At 41.3% G+C, this 25,729-nt stretch overlaps 2 protein-coding genes across 3 annotated transcripts in view; both read right to left on the bottom strand.

Annotated features, from left to right (window-relative positions):
- Positions 1 to 2,883: 2,883 nt before the first annotated feature.
- Positions 2,884 to 12,490, bottom strand: VAMP3 (vesicle associated membrane protein 3). The gene is made up of 5 exons (XM_070385170.1): positions 12,335 to 12,490; positions 10,227 to 10,308; positions 6,292 to 6,450; positions 5,476 to 5,527; positions 2,884 to 4,673 (listed from the first exon to the last, which is right to left on the bottom strand). Coding segments are annotated over exons 1-5 (315 nt in total). The 5' UTR covers positions 12,337 to 12,490; the 3' UTR covers positions 2,884 to 4,653.
- Positions 12,491 to 14,033: 1,543 nt separating this feature from the next.
- The window catches only part of LOC102287225 (calmodulin-binding transcription activator 1), a 909,062-nt gene continuing 897,366 nt past the window's right edge, over positions 14,034 to 25,729 (bottom strand). For both annotated transcript variants that reach the window (XM_070385162.1, XM_070385163.1), the window contains one exon: positions 14,034 to 17,302. In XM_070385162.1, coding sequence (XP_070241263.1) covers positions 17,239 to 17,302 — 64 coding nt within the window. In that variant the 3' untranslated portion in view covers positions 14,034 to 17,238. The remainder of the gene's footprint in view (positions 17,303 to 25,729) is intronic.

Here is a 25,729-nt window from a genome sequence, read left to right as displayed (position 1 = left end):
GTAGCCCTCCAGGCTTCTCTGTCCTTGGGATTATCCCGGCAATAATACTGGAGTGGGTTGCCACTTTTCCAGGGTATCTTCCCCACCCAGGGATGACCCACCGTCTCCTGTGGCTTCTACATGGGCAGGCAGATTCTTTATCATTAGCACCACCTGGGAAACCTGGGTATTAGATAAACCACCTTATTTTTTCAAATGATATTCACTCTCCTCTGAAGCCTTGTTTTGTTAAACTGCATTTATTCAGCAAATATTTACCGAATGCAAGTCTGGGGATTGCAGGTTTTGATGAAGAACAGAGAGTTGTTTTCTACACATTACGTTTGAGATGTGCGTCATACATCCAAGCAGAGTGGTCAAGTAGGCAATTGGATTTGCCAGCTGGGAGCTTAGGGGAGAAACCAGGGGTGGAGATACAGCTTACATTTAAGGGAGTCATCAGAGTCTCTATGGCGTTCACAGTGGTGGGTGAAACGGTGTCAATGACAGAGTGCAGACAGAGAAAGGCCAAAGACCAAGCGTCAGGGTATAGGGAGATAAGGTCAAGCAAAAAATAAGGAGCCATAGATAAGGTTGAAAGCAAGCCAGGAGTGTGGGGTCCTGGAAGCTCCATAATGAAGCATTTCAAGGAGACAGCTGGCAACTGTATCAAATGCTGGTGACAAGCAGAGTGAGACAAAGGCAGAGAATTTCCTGTTGGCCTTCACCAAGACGATGGATGACCTTGGTTACAGATGTCTCAGTGGTGTGGATTGAAGAAAAAGAGGACGTGTGATGGTGAATACCGGAAGACATAGGAAGGAATTTTGCTGTGAAGAGCTATAGATAAGCATTTGTTGACTGGAGGCAGGGATGCGGGGATCACTATTAAGTGATGGCGTGATCCAGTAGGAGGTGAATGAATCCAGAGAGGTGAATGACACAGAAAGGAAGAGCTGCAGACAAGAGGCAATGGCTGAAGAGAAGTCCTTCCTGCGGTTGGGAGTCCACAGTGTTGCCCAGAGGCAGGGACTTCTGCCAATGGGATTGTCCGTGTGGCAGTACAGAGTCAAGTAGATTTCTAAATGAACTTAGCTATTTAAAGGATGAGGGGAAAAAATATTTCCAAATAATAACTATACCATAATTGGTTTATTTAGTAAATTCTAGTTTTACAAGTTGAATTTTCTGCTACTATGAAAAGCAGCTCAGTTGGAAGTTTGCTAATTTTTTAAATGAGCTAAGCAGTCTGGTCAATTTTAAAGCAAATAATTAATCCTCGTTCAAAACCAATGAAAAAACTACTATACTTTAAAAAACATTTCATTCGTGATGCAAATGTAGAATTATCGTGTAGGGGACACAACTCATTAGACGAGATGGTTGGATGGCATCATCAACTCAATGGAGATGAGTTTGAATAAACTCTGGAAGATAGTGAAGGACAGGGGAGCCTGGCATGCTGCAGTCCGTGGGGCCACAAAGTCAGACACGACTGACTGAACAAGACAAGGGGAATCTGCCCCCATTTTTTGATGGTAATGTCAACACAGAGGAAGATGTTCATAGAGGTTCCACTTCTCCTTTGGGTGACAGGTAGGACTCCCTTCTGAGGTGAGCCACGGTCAACTAAGTCACTTTGGTCGATGAAATGTGAGCAGAGCTGCTGGCTCCATATCCAGACAGGGGTTTTGAGAGCCAGTGCACAATTCCTGATGGTTCCTTCCTTCTGTAGTGATAAACTAAAATGAATGTTTACAGGAAGTTCCCCACCCTGTCTGCAGGAGCTGATGATAGCGCCTTCCTGCTGACTGGCATCAGACACAAAGCACAAGCGAGGAAAAAACTTGAAGCCGTTGCGATTTTGGGGGTGTCTGTTACACAGCACACTTCCAGCATATTGAGTGCTAACAGATGGTGACCAAAAATACCAGCAAGTCCAGCAGATGTGTCTGGAATGATCCCTGGGTGGGTGATGGGGCCCTTCTCTGCAACAGTTAATGACAGGAAGACCATGAGGAAGGAGGGGTTTCCTTGTCTGGTGAACACTGAGTTTGAGAGGCTTGTATCCAATAGGCCAGGAATCATCAGCAGATTAATGAATGGAGAGATCAAGAGCAGAGAGATTGCCTGAGGGCAGGTGGTTAAGTAGAATGAAGAGAGAAGTTGGCTGAGGTCCCACCCTAAGGAACCCTGACATTTAAGGGATATGCAGTTAAAGAGGAGCTCATTTATGGTAGATTTTCCTTTAAAATCTTGAAAATGATACCAAGGGTTCACATGTATTTCATTCTCTCAAGGTCCTGAACAAAAGGCAGAACTCTCAGTGCTTTTCCAGGGACATGACTGTCTGCCAGACAAGAAAAACAGTCACCATTTACCTGAGGCAATGGAAAGAAGTCAACCTCTTTTTCATCAGATTCTACTGCAAACTGGCATTTCATTGTAAACATAAGTCTCCTTCCACCCATATTATATTGTTCTGTAGGGGTTGTAGAATAAGTGTGGAAGCATATTCAAGGGGAAAGAGATATGCTGAATGAAAACAAGAGACACGGTTTGGAGATGTCCATTCCCCACCTGGGTCAACTTCCCCATGTCCCATGTGAGCAACTGTTTGATCCACCACATACTGGCCAGCTCTGCACAACTCATTTCCAAAAGACCATCTATTTAAGAAACTCAAAAGCCAAATCCTGAGTGTTTCAGTGACCATAAGGAAGCCAGTTCTTCCTCGGCTGAAGAACACTATTTTATACAGGGAGTGGGGTGTGAGGAAATCAGGGTCCTCAGGCAATGAGGAAGGGGAGTCAGGGTCTGTAAGGGAGGGGGTGAGCAGTAGGGAACGCCATTTCAGGACTTGGACCACATGCTACTCCTCTATCAGGGACACAGGCACCAGAGTTATGTTTATAAACACTTTATTCAGTTCATTATAGCGGGTGAGTTCCCAGCTAAACACACAGATACACAAGTGGGGTATTCCTGGGTTAATGCAGCAGCCAGTGGGTTACATGGGACCAAGCACCAAAGCTGCAGAATCAGACCTGGCAGAGACCTGAGACGAGGGTGGGCCACTGTCCAGACACTAACTGCTGTCCCCTTCTCCCAGCAGGGCACACCGCAAGGCACATCTTCAACTTCATACCATTGCACTGATGTCAGGGGAACAGATGTTAAAGAAGTGGAACCTGGGTCCTGATGCACCTTAACTGCTGTCGCTTTGTACGTCACCAAGTAGCATGTGAATGAGACTTTGTGAACATTCTGGTCACGGTGAGCCCCAGGGTGCTAAGACTTCTTTCCCCCTCGGTGCCTCCTTGCCTCTTTTCATTCCTACCTGACTTCTTGACCTTAAGCCACACACTCTGGTGTCCAAAGTCTCATGTACACAACAAAAGTCTCTCAGCTGACAACACCTCTGCCCAAAGCAGAGTCTCATGCAGAAAGTCTGTGACGTCAAAGAAAGTGTCTCTTGTTAGCTGTCCCCTGGGAAGAGGGTCATCTACTCTGACCAATGCCTAGTAGAAAGTGAAATTTACAAGACAGATTTAGACAGTGGAATATGGATCACAATTAGAAACAAACTCCAAGAAGCTGTTGTCTATGGAGACTGGGCCAGAAAATGACCTGTCTACAGACAGTCTCAGGTGAAGGCTACAAAATTGCTGCTCACATATTATTAGAAACATACTGGAGCTTACAGCTGATCATCTGCAAACTGCTGAGTAAAACGCCTCCCACAGGTAGGAGACGGTCAGCATCGAGCTCAAATCTTCTCTAAACCTCAGGAAAAATGCTAGATCGGAAGGGCAGTTGCAAGACCTACACCCTTTCAAGGGCAAGAAAGGCCTGCCAGGATGTCAGAAGTTCACACACAACATTACAACTTTAATTCTGAAGGGCACCTTGAGTTCCACTGGTCACTTTTCTGAATTTATCTGGCAGGAACAAACTTGATGTCTGACTGGGATTTAACTTTTTGGCAAGATAGAAACTTTGGTCACAGCCATCGTTCTATAAAAATGTTTTAGAGAGGTTATTATTTCTGATCAAAACAGTATTTTTAGCAAGTGATACATAACAGTAACAAGAAAGTAAACATCTTCATATCTAATGTAAGAGCAAAAACTCTTTACCAGTATCTTATTTTAAAATACAGCAAAAGTCAGTAGTGTCTATAAACAGTAGAGAGTTCTGCTATAGGGAATCAGAAAAAGAGCAAAATAAGGCACAGATTTGTGTTAGGCAGTGGTGTTCTTTCTGGAAGGCACAAATTGGAATCTGATTACCCAGAGGTTTAAAATGAGGGTAATGTCATATGATGAGGACAGTTAACTTGGAACAAATTTCCTTAACTGCAGTCAATGGCAATTAACCAGACAACATTACTGCTAGGTTATAACACTCTGCAACCGAAGAAGTCCTCTCCATCAGCCCATTTGTAAATCTGAAAAGGCACTGTGCAAAACGGAGGCTGGGCTGACCACGCTTCTAGTTTGGAGTGCATATTACAAAACAAAGGCACGTCTCCTAGGAAACAAACTTTACAGTCACTAACAGAAAAATAATCATTTTAGACAGAACAGTAGGCGAGCTTGATAATATAGCAGGTTCTAAATCAAAAGTCTTGAAGAGGTTTCTTGAACAGCAGGCTGGAGTTTCACTGGTTCTTCAGGAAGATATACTCCACACTAACAAGCAGAGGAGATTTAAAAAAGGAGAGGGGAGCGGGGAGAATAGTTGTTTAGTCTTTCAGTGCAAACACAGAATAAACATCAAACACTACAGTCTAAGTGTGAACAGAAATTCAATTTCTGGCCAATTTCCTACTAGCAGCTTCTCTACATTTTGTGGAAGATTAGAGGAGGCTGCCAAAAAAAGGATCCAAGACACATTTCTTTAAATAGTTCTCATGTTCTGGGCTACTAATGGCAATGGGCTGTTCCGATACTGTCTACAGTAGTACTAATGGTTATAATAATAGTATTAATGATAGTGTGGGTGTATATTTGTTCCTTTATATAACTATTCTTATTATATGCCAGGCACCATCCTAAGCACATTTTATATATTAACAGCTTTGTCCTCATAATAAACATATGAGATAGGTAGTAGTTATTATTGTCCCCATTTTATAAATGAGGAAATTGAGGTTCAGAAATAAGAAATTACTTGTTGAAGGCCACACAGCTGGATGGTAGAGCAGAGTGGATCAGAAGTAGCCCATGCTCTTCATCACTAGGCTGTACTACTTCTCATGAAAGGAAATATCTGATGAAAGTTATACAGAGATCAAACTTATGGATCAGGACAATGTTTATGTTGAAAATCTCAGATTCAGCACTCAAGTATTTACAACACTTACTAACGAAAAGGAAAACCTTTGGGATACATTAACATCTCCAAGAGAACTTTTATTCTGAGCTGTTGTACATGGAGTCAAATGTGAACAGACAAGACTTTCTGCAATGAGTTTGGAGCAGGAGAACTCACCGACAATGATGATGATGATGATGACCACAACGGTGATTCCTATCGCCCACATCTGTAACCAAACATATGTCCACTTCACATTCAAACCCAGAGATTAACGTGCCAACTGAAGAGTATCATTTAGTATCATTCTAGTCACAGAAGGAGAAATTAAGGTGCCCACCCATCCCAAATAGTCATAATTATTAAGGCCTAAACTTAATGTCCTTATTAATGTTCAGATAGGTGCTAACACTCACTATCTGCTTTTTTATAACACGTTCAAATGATGTATGGTCCTAGATAGGCATCTGTCTGTGGATACACGGATTAAGCCTGTGTCAGGTATCAGAAAGTGTCACTCTTCAACCCAGGAAGGGATGTGACCGCGGCCCACTTCTTTGGCAACCACGTGAACTCTGCTTTGGGCCCTGCTCCTCACGTGGTGCTTCCTGCTTTTCTGTGGAGCATGCTGCAGCTCTCCAGCACCTCTTTCCTTTTACCCTGGAGCCATTTGCACCTGCATGCAAACTGACCTTCCTGTTCCAGCCCTCTCCTGTCTGTGTGCAGGGCGGGAAGGGGCTGCAGTCTGTGACTGATTCTGGACCTGCTTGTTTCTACAAACTTCTGAAGGTCAGCCACAAAGCATGGAGCATTCTCAATTGTGGGGGCAGAAAAAGGATATGTAGTCAGAGTTTTAGATTCAAAGTCAATGCAAATTTCTGTGTGGGAAGTCAGATTCATCTCTAAGGCTCATGAAAGTCCAGTATTTGTAGCCTTTGTCTACCCCAAGACAAGACGGTGACTTGATATAAAGACCAGTTAAAAGCGAAGTACCTTGCAATTCTTCCACCAGTATTTTCTCTTCAACTTGGCAGCACTTGTTTCAAATTGGGAGGCTCCTGCTTGTAGCGCATCTGCACGGTCATCCAACTCAGAGAGCTTCTGGTCTCTTTCCAACACTTTATCCACATTGACTCTCATGATGTCCACCACCTGATGAATATGATCACATTCAGGTACAAGTAAAGGAAAGAAAAACGCAACTCATCAACGAAGTTTACTGGCATTTTTTTTTTCCAGGTCAACTCTTTACTCTTTTGAGTCAAACTTTCAAAAAAGAAAAAAGGATTGACTGTTTCACAATAAAAACACTCAGCAAACTAGGACAGAAGGGAACTTCCTTAACATGTTACAGGGTATCTGTGGAAAAACCCACAGTTAACATCCATGCTCAGTGGTAAAAGACAAGGAGGCCCACCTTCAGTACTGCTGTTCAACACTGTACTGGAAGCTCTGGCCAGGTAGGAAAAAGAAATTAAAAAGCATCCAAATTAGAAAAGCTTCCTGGTGGCTTCCCTGGTAGCTCAGCTGGTAAAGAATCTGCGTGCAATGCAGGAGACCTGGGTTTGATCGCTGTGTTGGGAAGATCCTCTGAAGAAGGGAACGGCTACCCACCCCAGTATTCTGGCCTGGAGAATTCCAGGGACTCTATAGTCCATGGGGTCGCAAAGAGTTGTAAACGACTAAGCAACTTTCACTTTCCTTTCAAATTAGAAAAGAAGTAAAATAATCGCTGTTTGTAGATGATTCCACGTACAGAAAATCCCAAAGAATCTACCAAAAAACCCTACTAGAGTTAGTAAACAAACCCAGTAAAGTTTTAGGGTACAAGATCAACAGCCATAAATTAGTGTGCTTCCATAACTAGCAATGAAAAGGAAATTAAGAAAACAATTCCATACAATAGCACCCCCAAAAATAAAATACCCAGGGATAAATTAAACCAAGGAGGCCAAAGACTTGCATGCTGAAAACTACAAAACACTGCTGAAAGGAATTAGACCTAATGAAATGGGAAGACATCCCACATTCATAGGTTGAAAGACTTAATTAACAGTGTTAAGATGGCAAAACTCCCCCTAGTGATGTACACATGTATAGATTCAATTCAATCTCTATCAAAATTCCAATGGCTTTTTTTTTGCCTAAATGGAAAAACTAGTCCTCAAATTCATATAGAATTCCAAGGGGCCTTGAACACTCGACACAATATTGAAGAAGAAAAACAAAACTGGAGGAGTCACACTTTTGAGCTTCAAAACTTGGTGCTTAGATAGCCACATGCGAAAGAATGAAATTGGACCCTTACCTTACCTCACGTGCACAAATTAACTCAAAAAGGATCAATGACCCAAATACAGAGCTGAAAACTATAAAACTCTTAGAAGAAAACATAACTCTTTACAACTTTGGCTTTGGCTATAGATTTGACCCCAAAAGCAAGAGCAACAAGAGAAAAAAACAGATAATCTGGATTTCATAAAAATTAAAGTCTTTTGTGCTTCAAAAGACTATCAGGGATATGAAAAGCCAATCCACAGAATGGCAGAAAATATTTGAAAATCATATATCTGACAAAGATTTAACATCCAGAATATACAAAGAACTCTTTGTTAACCAACATTAAAAACAGACTACCCAGTTAAAAAACTAGTAATGGTCTTGAACAGACATTTCTACAAAGAATTTATACAAACAGTCAACAACCACATGAGAAGATATTCAGCATCTCTGGTCAATAGGAAATGCAAATTAAAACCACAAAGAGTTACTAATCCATACTCATTAGGATCAGTTCAGGATGGCTATAATCAAAACAGTAGAAAATAACAAGTGTTGATGATAACGTGGAAAAACAGGAACTCTTGGACATGGCTAGTGGAAAGGCAAAATAGTGTAGCCACTGTGGAAAAGCTTGAAAGTTCCTCAAAAAGTTAAATATAGCATTACTATGGCGATGGTTTAGTCACTAAGTCATGTCGACCCTTGCGACCCCATGGACTATAGGTTGCCAGGCTCCTCTGTCCATGAATTTCCCAGGCAAGAATACTGGAGTCGGTTGCCATTCCTTCTCTAGGGGATCTTCCCTACTGAAGGATTGAACCTGCATCTCCTGAATTGCAGGTAATCTCCTCCATTGCAGGCAGATTCTTTACCACTGAGCCACCAGGGAAGCCCTTAGATACATAACCAAGAGAAATGAAAACAGATGTCCACATAGAAGCTCACATGAAAATGTTTATAGTAACACGATTCATAACAGCCAAAAGGGAAAAACAACTCAAAAATCTACCAACAGATGAATGGATAAACAAACTGAGGTATCCATCTGCAATGGAATACTATGCAGCTACAAAAAGGAATGATGCACCGACAGACGCCACAACTAGGATGAATGTCGAACAAATGATGTGAAGTTAAAGAAGCCTGACACAAAGGCCATGCATTGTATTATCCCTTTCATATGATACATCCAGCAGAGGCAAAACCACAGAAACAGAAAGTCAATTAGAGGCTACCATTCTGGAGAAAGAGGGAATGGGAAGTGATTACTAAATGCCTACAAGGTGTTCTTCAGGTGATGAAAAAACTGGAACTAGACAAAAGGAATGGCTGCAGGGCATTGTGAATACACCAAATACCACTGAATTATACACTTTAAGGTGGTTATGCAAATTTCCACTTCAGTTAAAAAAAAACTCTCTTTGGTAAAGGAAAAGTACCAAAGGGAGGGAGGAGATCTGTGTCTACCTCTGGCTAATTCATGTTGAGGACTGACAGAAAACAGCAAAATTCTGTAAAGCAATTATCCTTCAATAAAAAAATAAATTAATTTAAAAAATGTAAAAAAAAAAAAAAAGGACCCAATTTGAGTTTGTAAGTAAATAGAAGTTTCATGGAAGATGGAATTAGAACGGGTTTCTTAGCATGAAAATGTAAACAATTCAGAATTTAGTTCATAAACCAAACCATCGGACCAAAATATTGCCATAGGATTTAACAATGGTATCTAACATTAGTTTAACTCTGCTTTTTAAGATAGCCTAATGCAGAAAGACCAACACAGCCTTGCTTAGCTATGATGGCTTTTGAAAGAGAAGGTTAAAGTGAAGGTGCTCAGTCGTGTCCGACTCTTTGCAACCCCGTGGACTGTAGCCCACCAGGCTCCTCCGCCCATGGGATTCTCCAGGCAAGAATACTGGAGTGGGTTGCCATTTCCTTCTCCAGGGGATCTTCCCAACCCAGGGATCGAACCCAGGTCTCCCACATTGCAGGCAGACGCTTTAACCTCTGAGCCACCAGGGAAATACGAGCCTCAATTTCTCAAATAGTCTTCCATTGTAGGTCTGCGTGTATAGGGCAGAAGAAAAGACGCTCTGAGGGCCTCCCAACCTAACATTTCTACAAACATAGATCTGCTGGGTTAGAGCAGTTTTCCAGCACCTGCCTCTTGCACAGTACTGGATGGCAACTGACAGAGATTTGCTGGGCTGGGTAACTGGTAAAAAGCATCCTGATGAAAAATCTGGTCAGAAGGATTCATCCTGGCTTCTGCAATCTACAGACCTCATCCTTAAGATTTTATTCTTTTATAAAGCAGTTCTTTTTTCTTCTCTAATGTTTAATTTATTGTGGCAAAATATACATCACCAAGTGATTCTTGGGAGGGATGTCCTCAGGGAGAAGAGCCTGTACTTTAGGTGTGTGATTTGGTTAAAGGAAAACAAGCTTGAAACCAGGAGGATGTGACTTCTCAGAAGCTTAGAAAAGGGGTCCCAAACCAGTAGGGGACAAATTTTTGTTACAGTTAGGATAGTCCAAATTTACTTTACGTTCACACTTCTATGATACTTTTCCTAAACAGAATTATTCCCAGAGTGTTCTCATGCTGGCTTGTAATTCAGGTTTTCCACATTTCAGAGCAATACCTCATCCACTTGATTTTGTGTCTGCTGAAGTCTTCTACTACTGCCAGCGGCAGCGCTTGAACCTGCAGGTGCATTTGTAGTCCTGAAACATGTAAAGACACAGGCAAGAGTAAGTTAGGATTCCAAACACATTTCTGTTAAGTATGTGGATATTTTCCAGGACCCTCAGTTAGAAATTTCAGAACTAAAGCAGAAAATGAACATCTTTTCTGCAGCAATGAACAAAGGTTCTAAAGACATCTCTTCTAATTCCTCTAAAATTTCAAAGATTCACCCACATGTTAAAAGTGACTGAGGTCTAAAGTGAAGGTTTGATAGGCTCTCCTTTGTATCACTGAAGCATCTGATCCTCACATGAAAGTCAAAGTGTTAGACATTCAGTGACCCCATGCACTATAGCCCACCAGGCTCCTGAGTCCATGGGATTCTCCAGACAAGAATACTAGAGTGAACTGCCATTTCTTCCTCCAAAGGATCTTCCTGACCCAGGGATCAAACCCAGGTCTCCTGCATGGCAGGCAGATTCTTTATCATCTGAGCCACCCGGGAAGCCTGATCCTAAGATAGGTAGATGCTGTGTTCCCATTTTTTTTTTATTACTTGTTTTAAGGTATACAGCTACTTAAATGCACTCAGTACTCTTCTGATCTTTTCACTGTGGCAAGAACTGTCTTCAGAGTGGTGAACAACTACAGAACACCCTTTTTCCAGTACAGAGAAATAGACTCACTTAGAGAAACAGAGTGAGGAACACTAGGATGCAGGGAGTGGGGGTGGTGTGAGTGGCAAAGATAAGATGAAGCAAGGCTCCCTCTCTTGAAAGGTACTTCTTTTAACATCCTCATTGAATGCTTTACTTTTCCCCCAGACAGATCTTTTTTGAGCACTCTGGCTTGGAAGTCCTAATTGCTTCCATGACTTGGTTGGCAGTACTTTTGATTTTTCAGAGATACCTATATACAGTCTTGCCTACAGCCTTGCCTTATCCTACAGATCCTTCCTATGTCTTAGGTCTCTTCCCTGTGTCCTTCCTACAACACCCACTGATTCATTGATTCAACAGACAGTTAATTTTATACCTACCATGTGTCAAAGATTAGGGATGCAGCAGACCCCAGCAATGCCCTCAGAGTTTACTGTCTGATAGATAACAGCAAAGGGTCATGTACTATGCATTTGCTGCAAGCATTTTCTCATTTAGTCCTCAAAACTCTTTGAGGGGGCACTACTACTATTAACCTCATTTTACAGAAAACTAAAGGTTTAGAAAGTCGACACCACCGGCTGCACTGGAGCCTGTGTTAGACCAGGTTCTGTTTAATTCTACGATCTAGATTTTAACTGCTGCGATCATCTGGCACAGCAGCCTCAAGCAGGAACCCTCCAGAGGAGGGGTGACCCTAGTTCCGGGAGGAACCGTGGGAAAGCACCCATTCCTTTCTCTGTAGGAGAGCGACGAGCAGGTTGAGGCGGGGGACAGCGGGTCTTTGTGATTCCTGACCCTTAGCGTTCTCTGAACTGTTACCACGGGAAATTCCTGTTTTCAAGGGCCACTACAAGAATGCTTCTGCTTAAAAGGAGAAGGCCCACAGCTCTGCGCCTGAGTCCACTCAAACCACAGGTGCTTCAAGACAGGGCGGAGGTCCTTCTTCCCCTTGCAACTTCCGGAATCCAGCCCAACACCAGGCGGGGAGCAGGCGCTCCAGGACGAGGGCTGCAGTCACAGCACCCCTCAGTGAACTTGGGGGGCAAGGTGGGAAAAACAGGACGGGGAAGGGAGGTCGGAGATGAAGCAGGGCTGGCGGTGAAATTCTCCCTACCTCTAGGAAACCCCGGCTGCCCCGCCCTCACCCGTTCCGCGTCCGCCCGACTGCCGTGGGGCCCTCAAGGGCGGCCGGCGGGGCCGCAGTGCCGAGCTGGCCCGTATGCAGCCAGCACTCCCGGGGGCCGCCGCCCACCCCTAGGCCTTGGGAGCCCCCGCGCATAGGCGCGCGGGGAGCGCCCGCGTCCGAGGGGCGGCGGGCGGGAACCGGGCCGGGCCGGGGTCCCAGCCGCGGGCCGAGGTCCCTCGGGCCCTCGGGCCCTCCGCGCCGCGTCCTGTCACTCACATTTTGGCGGCGGAAGCAGAGTCTCAGGATCGGCTGACTGGCGTTGCGGGACCGGAGGCCGGGGACCTGGGACCTGGGCGCGGTGCCGGCGGCGCAGGGGCGATGACGTCATCGGGAGGGGCTGACGGGGTGGGCCGGGCGCGCGAGGCCGCGAGGGTCGCGCCGGAAGGGGGCGGGGTGTGTCGAGGGCGGGCGGGGTGTGTCAGGGGCGGCCCACTTCCACCGAGCGCTGCGGCCGGTTGCTGGGCGACTGCCGGCTGTCACTGCCCGCGCCAGTGCTGACCTGGGGCACTTGAAAAGGCACCATGGAGATAAATGAGGGTGTGGGAGTTTTACGTTATTCTGGGCCCGTGAGTTATTCCTCTGACTGTGACAGCATCGGAGACAGCCCTTGGGCTTCTGCTTAAAGTTCCAGATTAATCCAGTGGTCCTGGAGACGCCACATTTTCGCAAGAAACTTGTTAAAATGGGAGGAGGTTCATTCATAGTATTTGTTACAGGCGTTGATTGGATTAGGCTTCCTTTTCGTGTGTTCATTTGTGACACAAATATCTGTCATTGCACAGATCTTAATATAATCTCTTTATGGAAATCTTGATATCAGGGACTGTACTTTCTACCTTTCTGTATGTATTTCGGGACACCAAGCACATAATAGGTCCTCAGCTTCTGAATTTCCGGTTGAGGCTGAGGCACAAATCTGAGTAGTGATTTACTATGCAAGGAATTTCAGTTGTACTAAAAGCGTTCCTACCAGCAAAGGCAACTCCAGAGTTAAACAGTACACCAGTAGGTCAACTGGCAGAATAGATGAAAAATGAAAAAAAAAATAACATCAAACTGTCTTTTCCGATTCCAAATGGGATTTGAAAAAGGAAATATTAGTGTATATTAGAATAAGAAAGAGAGTGTCACATAGGTGAAATTCGGATTGAGTTAAGTAGCTAACAACTTTCCAGGTATTGGAGGAACAAATCATATGAACAAAGAACAGTGAACCTGGACACGATTTGAACAGACCAACCAAGGGGTGCAGGTTGGGGCACAGATGAAAACAAGACTTGAGTAGAGAGTGAAAATAAACAAGAAAGGAGAATATCATTTCAGTGCAGTGGGCTCTAGAAATCACTGAGGCTTCATGAAACTGGGTGATCTATGATGCAAAACTTGTCTGACAGCAGCTCCAGAATGGTTTAGATGGAAGAGGGACCACCAGGGACTTGAGTTTCTGCAGTGAAAGGGAAGGAGACTGATGCCAGGGTTCCAGAAAAGAAGGCTGGGCTTAGTAGTCAGCTGAAAGGTGCATTTTTAAAAAGTCAGAGGGCTTTAACTGAAAAGGTGAATTTCAATCCGTGTTCTTTCCCGTAAGTGCACTTAGGCTGAGAGGTGCCTGAGAAGGTATCAATAACTCAAGGACAGTGAATATTGATAGATGTATACACATAATATACACATAATCTAAAGCTCTTTGAGATCCTCCTTGAATCCAATAGTGGACAAGCAAATGTTCTAGGAACAGTGGCTCTATTAAGGAATGTTCTCTTTCCTGGACAGATCTGAAACTATGTAGCATTCCATGTCAAAACACTGCATCAAGATAGAAGGAACTATTTGAAATGATTTTGTAAGGTTTAAAACCTGCTGATCACCTTGGATTTCAGTATCAGGTGAAGTTAAAGCAACACACACATAGTATGGGGAAATTTTCTTCATTTTTAATTTACAGCAGAAAGAATATAAAGCATTCAGAAAACATTTTCCATATTTTAAGGGCAATTCAAAACATTTTGCATGGTTTCCAGCAGCTGAGTTCTTCAACAGATCCATTGATTCAATGATGCTTTACATGCACAATTACAAAAATAAAACTTACAAAAAAGAAGACATCTAGACTAGTTTTACATGCAAGTCTCAGGGACCCCCCATTGGGCGCCAACTACTGTGTGGAACTGCCATAAGCGACCGTGCAGCCAGAGAGGGGTTCGAGTTATTGTCTCGATTTCGTTCACACAGTACAGCTGATTTCAAATGGGTAACAAGTGTAGCAATTAAATCATCAGGAGACAGAATAAGATTAGCTATTAATTTTATAATGAGATCCTACTCCTGGCACTTGGGAATTCAGATTATCCAAGAAAGCTGCGCTTACCTATCATCTTATATTCAAAAGTAAGATTCACAAACAAGAAAAAGCGGTCAGAAATGTTTCATTTCAGTGGAAGTGCATTTGTACCTCACCTGGGATTCACAGTTGTACTGGTAGATGACATTGGTAGGTTCTGAACCTACTTCTATCCTCTCCGTAAGAACGCTCCTATGTCAGTCTTTTATCTTCCAGATTATCTAGCTTACTCAGCTAATAATGTAGCATGTTGAGACATTAAAAAAAAAAAAAGTGAGGGTTAAAGCAAATCCACTGAGGTCATTACTCCTGTCAGATCGGCTATTTGTGCCACAATGGAATAAACGTCCCTAAATTCAGTATTACTAAAGGATATTCTGAAAGAGCTGGCTTTCACATTCTCTTCCCATTTATGAATGCAATTGTGTGTTTGTAAATTACTCAGTGTCCTCCTGTAGGTCAAATTGTGGGAAAATAATGGGTATTTGGGGGAACTGCAACAGTTGCAACAAAACCCACACATTTAAAAACAAAATTGAGTCAGGTCAGTTTACAAATGTACAGGTGGCTGCTAGTGGTGGGGCTGTCACCGTTGTCAAAGCTGATCACAAGCAGTAAGACATATACTGTACAGTAATTCGAGGTTGGCAGTGAAAGGAAGTAATTAAAAAACAAGTACAATTATAGAAAAGGCACCAAGAGCACTGACCCCAGTTGTTACCACAATCTTTTTGTATCTACCTTCCTTCTAAGACACCAGTTTAAAAGCTGATTTGTGAATATTTTTAGGCTTCACAACAAGCCTTGAGTTTTCACTTACAGTTGGCAGCCAGAACCAAGGGAAAAAAAAACACCAAAACTATTCTCTCAGCTTTACACCAACTGATCCTGAAACTTAACCTGGGAATTTTAAACTGGCATCAGCAAGTGCGAACTTGATTCTCTCAATTTAACATTAGTAGTTGAATTGTTAAAAAGCATCAGATTTCTTTGGCTCCTCATTATGTGGAAATAGTAATATACCATGACATTCCTACGAGACCAGTTTGCATCCTTTTAATTTGTAGTTATTTTGTGTGCAATTTTTATTACATTTTCTGATTTCCAGCAGGAGATATGAAAACGTGAGATATTTTTCTATTTTTCATCCTATTTCTTTTGTCATGTTTTGACCATTCTAAGTGTTCTTTGTTGGAGTGAGTGGATGGTGTTAAGCTATATACTGATTCATCTTAATGATTATCTGTTTAGCAAAAGTAACTTAATTTTCTTAAGCGATATCAGCATTCACATTACTTGGCACCATTGGCAAAAAAATCTTTTAAATAAAATAAAATAAACTCCTGGTAGCCAAAATTAAATGTAAACATATCCTTTTTTAAGTAATGTTACTCTGCCTTTTTTTCCTAAGTCTTAATACAGTAGCTCTTTTTTTTTTTTTTTTTGCAGTTTAGTCATGCTTTAGCAAAATGTTCTTCTAAAGAACATTTAAAATAAAGTACTCTTATAGTGAAATAAAGTTTTTTTTTTCATTTTACAGACCATAGCCACTAATGCTTTGCTTTTTTCATTTCTTTTTCTTGATTTCATGCACATATCTCTTTGTTTTAATATATACAATATATACAAACAATACATCCACATTTTTTTCTCGCTCATTCAGACAAAACTATACAAATAATTTTATCTTGCCATGTTATTGACCTTTGTGAATAAAATATTTAGCAATTAATATAATCCCTTTCAAATATTTTCTCACTTTCCATTTCTACCTTCTATATATACACAGAAACTGCTCAGGTTGGATGAGATATAGCCAAAAATATGGAATTTACTGGCCAGAACGCAGCACCACACTGATCTTTTAGGTGGCAAATGTCCAGGCAAGGTTCATGATTCCTTAGAATGACTACAGTTTCCAAGGCTACTAAAAAAAGCTACATGCTTTACCAACTCTTTAAGTAATTCTCATTGCACAAGAAAGTAAGGCAAAAAAATTAAAGTGCTGAACATGAGAAAAGGGATAAGATGATGACTCTCCTCGCAGGTTCTTGGGAGGTGGTGGGGACAAGAAAATAAATTTAAACTCTGTTCGCTGTTCCTCGTCACTTCCCATGCGTTACCCGTGTACCACGCACCCGCCCCCTCTGCAAACTTCCACAAAACACTAAAAACCTGCAGATTTTTAAAAGTTGCATTAAGTGTGCTGTAGAGATTGAAACGCAAACAGACAAACAAATTAAGATCAAATAAACACAGTGAAGGAAATGAGAACACACGGACCCAATAAAGATTTGTATGATCTAAGCCCTCCACTGAGAATCAATCCCCAAAATTCAGCTTCTTGGAAATAACTGACAGGTGCAGGAACAGCATTCTCTTCGTTGCTAGTGCATCCCCACCTTTTCTTATCTATATTTTTGGTATAAATATTTGTACAGTTCCACACGATGTTTGAATACAGCCCTATGTGAGAAGGAAGACGGCTTCTTCCTAAGAGGAGGAAAGCCTCTTTCGATTCCTCGTGGTGTCTTGTTTGCCCATGATCCAACAGAAGATTGAGTTCCAAGATGTCTTGCTGATCAAATTAAAAGTTGTCCATGAAAGTGCAAATGCAATGACCAAAACATTCCTGTTAAAATCCTGCAGCTGATCTCCCCAAAACTGCAGAGGGATTATGTGTATGTGTGTGTGTGTGTGTTTGTGTGTGTGTGTGTGTGCATGTGCGTGTTGTTGCATGTCTCTGCTAAAAACAGAAATGAAAACAGTCTGAAAAGCAGTGTCACATTGCTAAGGGATGCTGTTGTATGTCTTCAAGTTCCTTGGCCTTTTTCAATTCTTTCACTCTGGAAGAGAAACAAAACAAAATACCAGGTGATAACTATAGAGTGAAATTGTCACCAGATAAAGGAAAGGGTGTGGCCATTTCCCTAGGAAGTGAAAAGCCAAGACAAAAACCCCTCTGAGGACTGATGGCTAAGGAAACTCCTGTGAAATTGCTGGGGAAAATATTCAAGTGGAAGACTGCAGCCTTCCTGAAACTCTCCTCTATATCAAGAGCTCTAAACACAAAGCAAAACCAAAGTTGAAAGCATTAAATCAAGTCTAACAATAATGTGCTCCTTCTAGAAGTTAATTGGTCAAATAGCTCTTTTTAGCCTGGTCAACCCCCATGAATGCCCTGTGATTCCATAGGATGCAAGCTAGGGAGACTGCACACACGTTTGTTCATTAGCTTTTGATGTACCTAGGGCACGAGTTCTTGCTTTGCTCACAGACTCAAGATCCTGATCTATCTTGAACCTGATGGGCTCCCCTGTACAACTCTGATTTTGCCCAGGTATTGTTCAGTCTTTCTGATTTTCAGAATTGTTTACTTTCCTCCCATTCCACATTGGAGCTTTAAAAGATGTTTGGGTCACTTCCCCCGGTGCCCCTGGGCAGACAGCACCAGGGTGCAATACCAATAAGGTACTTCGTTCTGTTTATCAAATGTGTGGTGGTAAACAAATTTAAATTGCTATAAATAGTCAGGGAAAGTTCACAGCAAATTATTTGTTGCTGACTGCCTTCAGTTGAAATTTTTTAATATAAAAATTTGCCTTGGCTTTTGAATGAATATGGCCACCTGATGCATATGGGGACCTGGGAAAGTGGTTCTAAGCTAAAGAATATATTTCTCTTTATTGTCAGATAACTAAGAGCTTGCCTGACTATTGGATTGGTCAAAGGCAAGTGTGACTTTAGGGTCTAACTTCTGAAGTCAGTGTGCGCTGTGTTAAGTCATAGGTTGTTTGCAGCACTGCATGGCCTGTGGTAACATTTGTTTACTAAAAATGGGTGTGAGAGGATGATCTTAGCCACACAGAAGCAGCAGTTTCTCTAGACACATACACTCTACCTCAATAGTATGAAAAGAAAAAAAATTTGTTTACCCAATATGGTCCTGTACAGAGCTAATTCCCAAATACCGTTTTCTCATTCTCTAAGAGAAGGGCCTCTCCTGTTATCTTGAGTTATATGGGTAAGTTTAAATTTTATTTTAAGGCAACTGTTAGTTTCCTTTCTAGAGAATGCTCAAGTGGAAAGAAAACATTTTGAAAAACCAGTAATAAGTTATGGCTCTACTGAGGTTGGCATTCAATGAAATGGCATGTGTGCTATAATAGCGATTGAAGAAAATTATATTTACCACCTCCAAGCAGAATCATTTCTGAGTATTCTGTCAAGTTGATATGATCTCTTCAAAGAGAAGATGCTCTCTTTCAGAAAAAAAGCTTTGTCATTTTATCATCACCAGAAAGAATTATAATGTTTGAAAACATACTTCTTTGTCTGATTTATTTACTCAATATACCAAGCCCAGTTTGCTCAAACAGTGTATCTTCGAAACTATGAAAGCCTTCTTTCTTAACAGGTACACTTAGAATACCCTGCTGTATTCACAACTGCATCCAGGTATCATTTGAACTTTATGATTAAGTACATGATGGATTATTAAATTTTTGGGTACTCTGGGTCATACTGCAGTACAAAAATACACATCATTATAGGTCCCTAGTTTTGGACATGCATACTTGATAAATAAATGGCTTTTTAAAAATTGAAACATGCCATATTCTGTGTTCAATTTTTAAACATGCAGTATCTATACTAACAGTCCTCTGGCTTGAAGAATGCAAGGCATGCACCGATGCCACCTTTCCTTCTGGGCATGCAATGTACCCATACTTGTGCAGACCTCCTTGCCGAATTACCGCAAAATGTGCATGCTACTTCGGATACGACACCTGACTTCTGCACTAGCACAGGACTCATTCACAAATGTGCAACAGAAACTCCATCACTGGTGAGACTTCTAGGATTGAAAGAACCCTGAACTCAAAACCTGAGAGCATAAACACAAAGATCTCCATTCACAATTTCTCTAGTGGGAACAGGAAGGCTTTACAAATCTTTTTTTTTTTTTCCTTTAAGTAAAGTCTTCAAGTTTTTATATTTTTATTTTTTGGCCACACAGCCCAGCATGCGGGATCTAGGCTTCCTGACCAGGGATGGAACCCAGGTTCCCTGCAATGGAAATGCAGAGTCAGGCTCGGGTCTTTAGCCACTGGAGCACCAGGGAAGTCCCACTGTACAAACCTTAAGTTCATCATTGGGATGAACTAAAAAGGAACTGAATTATAGACCAGAAATGTTTTAGAACAAATGTTCACACCAAAAATCTGTAATCAGCTGGTCATGTGGGTATACTGCAAATTTTTTTTAAATGGTCACATTTGTTTCTGCGGCTTTTTTTTTTTTTTTTTGCTAGTTTCTTTTTGAGCTAATTAAAATGTCAACTAAGGTTTTAAAGTTACTATGTAAATATAGTGCTATGAAACTAGTGATGGCTTCACACACCATTAAGTTAAAGAGAGTTGCATGTCCACACACAGAATGACCACAATTATCAACTTAGGAAAAATGAGACACTCCTATTTCCAGATATATTTTCTAGGCTTTCCGAACTACTGAATTCCAATGGAGAATTAGTTTCACGGTACAGTTTTCACAGTCTGCTTGTGTTACAAATACAAAACATCAAAACGAATTAAATGGCGTAGGCATTTTTTAAAAGGAAATTGTTAAAGGAGAAATTAGCAAAAAAGGAAGAGAATGCACGTTCCAAAAGCTTGATGAGATCCTTAGTGTGTTTTACCTTATTTAGTCCTCACAACCTCACCATCTTCTCCAATTTGTAAATAGAGAACCTGAGATTTGCAGAATTGAGCAGCCTGCCCAATTATATGTAATAGTTAACAAATGGCAGAATGGCGATTTGAAGCCAGATTTATCTGGCTTCACTCCTCCACTCTGATGCCTCGAGCAGTACCTCAGGGCAACAGCAACAAAGAATAAATGTTTAAACCCAATTCTTATTTGTCTTTTCCAAAGTCTGTACAGAAAACATGCATTTAGAAATTTCCTGGGGCATGGATGAGTACAATGTTGAAACTGATGACAACTCCCTTTTCTCAATTCTAAGATGCCATCCTTTATAAAACTATGTGTTGATTTTATTACAGTGTTTTAGAGTGAAAAATAGCTCCATGTAAAATGTACACATGGATCTGAAGCAGATCTGAAAAGTGAAAGGAATGGGTCTAAGAATCAGGGCAGCCGAGGACTGTTAGCTTCATTTACCAATTTCCTGAGCATGTTGATTGCTAACATACCCCTAGAAGTGGCTTTTACAGTCTGCTCTACTGAGATCATAAATGGAGGTTTATGTGACTCAAGGATAGGTTATTAGGGTAAGACCGTGGTGCCTAATTTTTTGTTTTGTTTTGCTTTAAATCAAATGTCAATTGGATAAAGTATGTTTGAATGTTAGGCTGACTCCCCAAAATACCTGAAAACACTTATATTCACTGAAGTGAATGAGAACAACTTCTGATACAAGGATTTTTGTTAATAAATTCCGAGAGTTAGATGTTTCAAACCAGAGTATTTCAAATAGTCACAGAAATTTGTGTCTGCCTTGTCTCACTCATTCAAGACGTGAACTAAAAGGCACAGGTTAATTGAAAATACTTCTACCATGAAAAGGATGTACAATGAAAGTTTAACAGTTATTATTTCTGGGTGATATCCCTTGCTTATTTGTATTTCCAGAATGCACTACAACGAGTATGTGTTTCCTTCATAATAATGATCTCTGCTTGTCATTTTATAAAAAAACTTATAAGATATTTTTCTATCCATCAGTTACAACTACTGTGTCTTACAAACACTGTAGTCACATGACATTAAAGAACAACTGAACAATTCAGTGGAGGGAAAAGATCATTTTTATAGACCAAAACCAAAATCAATTGATGGAGCTAGTTTCATTGATCCTGCCTATATTATGAGCTTCTTTGCAGTGTGAAAACTTGGCAAATGAAGAGCAGAATTTTTGAAATTGGAAATATACTTGAAATTTCAGTAACTGTAGTCATCACATCTACAGAACTGACAATACAGATTTCAAGTCATCACACCTACAGAACTGAGAATACAGATGTTCAAGTCATCACGTCTACAGAACTGAGAATACAGATGTCCAAGTCATCACATACAGAACTGAGAATACAGATGTCCAAGTTACCCCATCTACAGAACTGAGAATACAGATGTCCAAGTCACATCTACAGAACTGAGAATACAGATATCAAGTCATCACATAAAGAACTGAGAATATAGATGTCCAAGTCATCACGTCTATAGAACTAAGAATACAGACATCCAAGTCATCATGTCTACAGAACTGACAATACAGATATCCAAGTCATCACATCTACAGAACTGAAACTGAGAATACAGATGTCCAAGTCATCACATACAGAATTGAGAATACATATGTCCAAGTCACCACATAACCAAGTCATCATGTCTACAGAACTGACAACACAGATGTTCAAGTCATCATGTCTACAGAACTGAGAATATAGATGTCCAAGTCACCCCACCTACAGAACTGAGAATACAGACGTCCAAGTCACCGCATCTACAGAAATGAGAATACAGATGTTCAAGTCATCACATCTACAGAACTGAGAATACAGATGTCCCAGTCATCACAAAAAGAACTGAGAATATAGATGTTCAAGTCATCACGTCTACAAAACTGACAATACAGATGTGCAAGTCATCACATCTACAGAACTGAGAATACAGATTTCCAAGTCATCACATCTACAGAACTGAGAATACAGATGTCCAAGTCACTGCATCTGCAGAACTGAGAATACAGATGTCCAAGTCACCACATAAGGAACTAAGAATACAGATGTCAAGTCACATCTACAGAACTGAGAAAACAGATGTCCAAGTCATCACATACAGAACTGAGAATACAGATGTCCAAGTCACGACAAATACAGAACTGAGAATACAGATGTCCAAGTCATCACGTCTACAGAACTGAGAATACAGATGTCCAAGTCATCACATACAGAACTGACAGATGTCCAAGTCACCACAAATACAGAACTGAGAATACAGATGTCCAAGACTACATCTGCAGAACTGAGAATACAGATATCAAATCACCACATCTGCAGAACTGAGAATACAGATGTCCAATAACCTTTGGTTACATTATATTACACAAACTCAACTAAGGGTTACTAAGTTTTGCGTTCTCTTAAAGAATTACAAGTGTTAGACTCATTCAGGTCGAGGAAAGAAATGAATTTAATAATCTCCATGTTAAAAAAAAAAAACAAGGCCTGTGATAATTACACTTACTTCTAAATTTCCTTGCATGGAAGACAAGCAAAGCAGTCTTCCTTGAGATTGTGAAGACAACCATATAGATAGAAACTGTAGCTTCTGCAGGTACAAGGAGATTGCTACTCTAAGGAGAGCTGCCAGGACCACGCATCTGAACTTTGCACCCATAACTTGGGAAATGGTCCTCGTGTTACTGGCTTGGACTTATACAGTAATTAGAAGAGTAAGACTTTGGCCTGCGATCAGACAGCTATTAAAATTAAAGACAACACTGAGATTACCCCCCCAAACATTCTAGGCTGAAAATAATCACTTTAGGATATTGCTTCAGTCTCAACCCAAACTGCGTTGCGCTGTAATGCACTGAAGTGAGGAAGAAAAGCAATAGCACTGAAAGCCAGCAGAAGCCCAAGGGGTTTCTGTCCATCAGACGTCCCATGATCATTATGGATAAATGAAGTAGGCCTGCTTCAGAAACTCATAGCAAACAATGGCTCCATGGGTAAAGCATTAGGCAAAGCGGCTTCATTACATCTACTTGGTGATGCTCAGCCAGGGAAATGTGTCATGAGTCAGTGGATCTTGGCAGGTATATTCTTGCAATGCTGGACGTCAGAAATGTACAGGGCAGCCAGAGGCGGCTTTCTGCTTAGTTACCTGTTGTTCTGAGAGCTGCAATAGCTCGTGGGGGGGATTAGGAAAAGAGAGGTCTTGCCATTTTCCGGATACCTCATTTGGATTGCAAAATGAAAAAGACAGAGACGCCCAATAAGAACAACACAGAGCATGTTGTCTGCAATGTAACACACACCACTGTGTTCCCAAAAGATTCATTTCCTAAAAGAGGCAAGTAAGACAAAATTACTTTGGAGATTTTAATGAGATGCCACGTCCCACCTTCATCTCTCACTCCTCCCTGAGCCGACTGGGCCACTTGGAAATTCACCTAACGTCACGTTTAACTAGAGAAGTGAGACATCCGAGTTGCTGACAGACACTTCTCCTTAATTAAACCGCTCACTCGCAGGCATTGTTAGAGAGCTGCCCTTTGGACGAAAGTGGAGAACCACACACAAAGTCTATGTGTGACCTGCAGAACTTGCTAGTGACCCACTGCAGATATTTGGCTTGACTGCTCTTCTCAAGAATCTGTGCTGTCAACGCTACTTACCAAGTTAACTAGCAGCATCTGGTTAAGTGTTTGGAAACCCAGCTGTCAAATAGAAAACCTGTTGTTTAAAAATTTGTGATCAGAAAGTGTTATTTCTTCTTCTCCCAATCAGGGCTCTTTTCCTTCCAGTTGCATGGTTTCACCCACCTTTACTGAACATGGGTAGCTAGGCCAGCAATTTATAAGAAATTGGTTATTTCAATACCGGGGGTCCTGCTGTTTACAATACCTGCAGGGATTATAACAGGTTATTAGGCTCTCTTGCAGAAATCTGATCTCATCAGGGAAAGAAAAAATTTGTCTAAGGCAATTTATATTTTAGTCTCAATACCTTCAGAATAAACCTGTTAGGTAATTCAGCTGTTTTCTATTTTCTTTTTCATCTGAGGCATTCTGGTTTTTCTGCTGTAACACTGAATAACACCCTGTTTGAGACACTCAAAATCCAACTGGAATGCAGAATTATTTTCAGCCTGTGCACTAAAAAATTTCTTCAAGCTTAGCAATCCTTCAGCCATTTACTGAAGTTGTATCACACCTCAATGAACTAAGAAAATAATAATTAAAACTGTTGACTCAAATATCTGTGTTTAATGCTTTCTCAAACAGATAGTTATTGTGTCCAAGACAAAACAAATTCCTCTGACGGCATTAGGATTTGGATGATTCCATTTTAAGTTACTGGATAAATTAGGGGCAAAGTCTGGAGGAAAGACTTAAGTGAAAATGAGCTAGATTCAGCGAAGACCATTTGGTGCTTTTTCTTAGCTTTCCCTAAGACTGATAATTTGAATGGGTATTTTCTGATTGCTCAGCTGCTGGAATTAGCTTACTGGCTCCCAATTTTGATGGCTGACATCACTTCCCTTTATATATCTTTCTCCTTCATTAATTTAGCAGTTGGGGTCAAACTGCCTTTTATATACACTATACCATGAAATTTCATTCTTTCACTTTTCAAATTATCTCTGAATACGTAAACCTTAAATGTCTTAACTATGGTGTACTTTATACATTAGTAAGTATATTATCTTCTTTGGCATAAACTCCAGGAATATAAATTCTCCCCAGAGAAAGCCCTGCCTCCCAAGGGACTTCAACTCAGGGACTCTCAGAGGAAGGGCCATCCTGACTTCTCCAGTGGACAGAGAGGACACGAGATCCTACTGGGAATTAGACAAGACACAGATAAGCTGTTCCTCGTTTCAAGCTGTTTAGTTGCTCAGTCATGTCCGACTCTTTTGTGACCCCATGGACTGTAGCCCACCAGGCTCCTCCGTCCATGGGATTTCTCAGGCGAGAATACTAGAGTGGGTCACCATTTCCTTCTCCTGGGGACGTTCCTGACCCAGGGATTGAACCTGCGTCTCCTGCATTGCAGGCAGGTTCTTTACCACTGAGTCACCTGGGAATTCATGTTAGAGAAAAATAACCACATTGGAGGGAACCTGAGAGCTTCTGAGTTCCTCTCTCTCCAGCCCCCTAAGACCGAGAGGGATGGGGGTGTTATGAAATTCCAAGTTTTCATGCATGAGAAGGAGTTTTAGGAACTCACAGCAAAATGCAACAGGCGTTCAGGAAATGAAGGTGGGGACTCTGGTTGGCATGGAAAAGCACTTCTAGAAAATGTACTCTTAAAAAGGATAATTAACATACCAGACCCTAACAAGCTTCAAAACTGCATAAGCAACCGCTTTTACTAAACTGTTGGATCCTTACAGCGAACTATATAAATTGCATAGAACATGCAAGATACTACCACTTGTAATTGAATTGAATACTAGGGCATGCATCTGTTCTCTTGCGAGTTTTTTTTTATTTTTTTAATGGAAAGAGATATTAT

The sequence above is a fragment of the Bos mutus genome, chromosome 16 (assembly GCF_027580195.1).
Source record: "Bos mutus isolate GX-2022 chromosome 16, NWIPB_WYAK_1.1, whole genome shotgun sequence".
Taxonomy (NCBI): domain Eukaryota; kingdom Metazoa; phylum Chordata; class Mammalia; order Artiodactyla; family Bovidae; genus Bos; species Bos mutus.
The sequence above is the reverse complement of the archived record's forward strand: the minus strand, read 5'-3'. Positions and strand labels throughout refer to the sequence as shown.

Coding starts and splice junctions, on each gene's coding strand:
- VAMP3 (XM_070385170.1), bottom strand. Junction 6,451..10,226: donor CACAAAATCAAGTGGATGAG/GTATTGCTCTGA, acceptor CATATTCATCAG/GTGGTGGACATCATGAGAGT. Junction 5,528..6,291: donor ACTGGTGGAAGAATTGCAAG/GTACTTCGCTTT, acceptor GTTTGGTTACAG/ATGTGGGCGATAGGAATCAC.